The 220-nt window shown below is 30.0% G+C and overlaps 1 protein-coding gene across 1 annotated transcript in view; it reads right to left on the bottom strand.

Annotated features, from left to right (window-relative positions):
* LOC108576029 (cysteine-rich with EGF-like domain protein 2) overlaps positions 1–214 on the bottom strand; it is a 1699-nt gene extending 1485 nt beyond the window's left edge. The window contains exon 1 of the mRNA XM_017938973.1: positions 3–214. Within this exon, the coding sequence (XP_017794462.1) occupies positions 3–162 (160 nt within the window). The 5' untranslated portion in view covers positions 163–214. The remainder of the gene's footprint in view (positions 1–2) is intronic.
* Positions 215–220: the final 6 nt, after the last annotated feature.

Here is a 220-nt window from a genome sequence, read left to right as displayed (position 1 = left end):
CTTCTTAAAACTATTTATTAAAATCTTGCAAGCCGCGCATGGAGGAAATTTTTGAGACTTAAGTTCTTCCTTTAAAGGTGTTTTGTTACACTTTACATAAGTAGATATATTAAGTAAAAGAAACAAATTCAACAAGTGAAAAAATATAACAATTTTTGGCATTATTCTATTCGAACGCACCGATCGCTATTTAGTGTCGGCATTCACTTACAAATTAGTA

The sequence above is a fragment of the Habropoda laboriosa genome, unplaced genomic scaffold (genome assembly GCF_001263275.1).
Source record: "Habropoda laboriosa isolate 0110345459 unplaced genomic scaffold, ASM126327v1 scaffold309, whole genome shotgun sequence".
Taxonomy (NCBI): Eukaryota; Metazoa; Arthropoda; class Insecta; order Hymenoptera; family Apidae; genus Habropoda; species Habropoda laboriosa.
The sequence above is the reverse complement of the archived record's forward strand: the minus strand, read 5'-3'. Positions and strand labels throughout refer to the sequence as shown.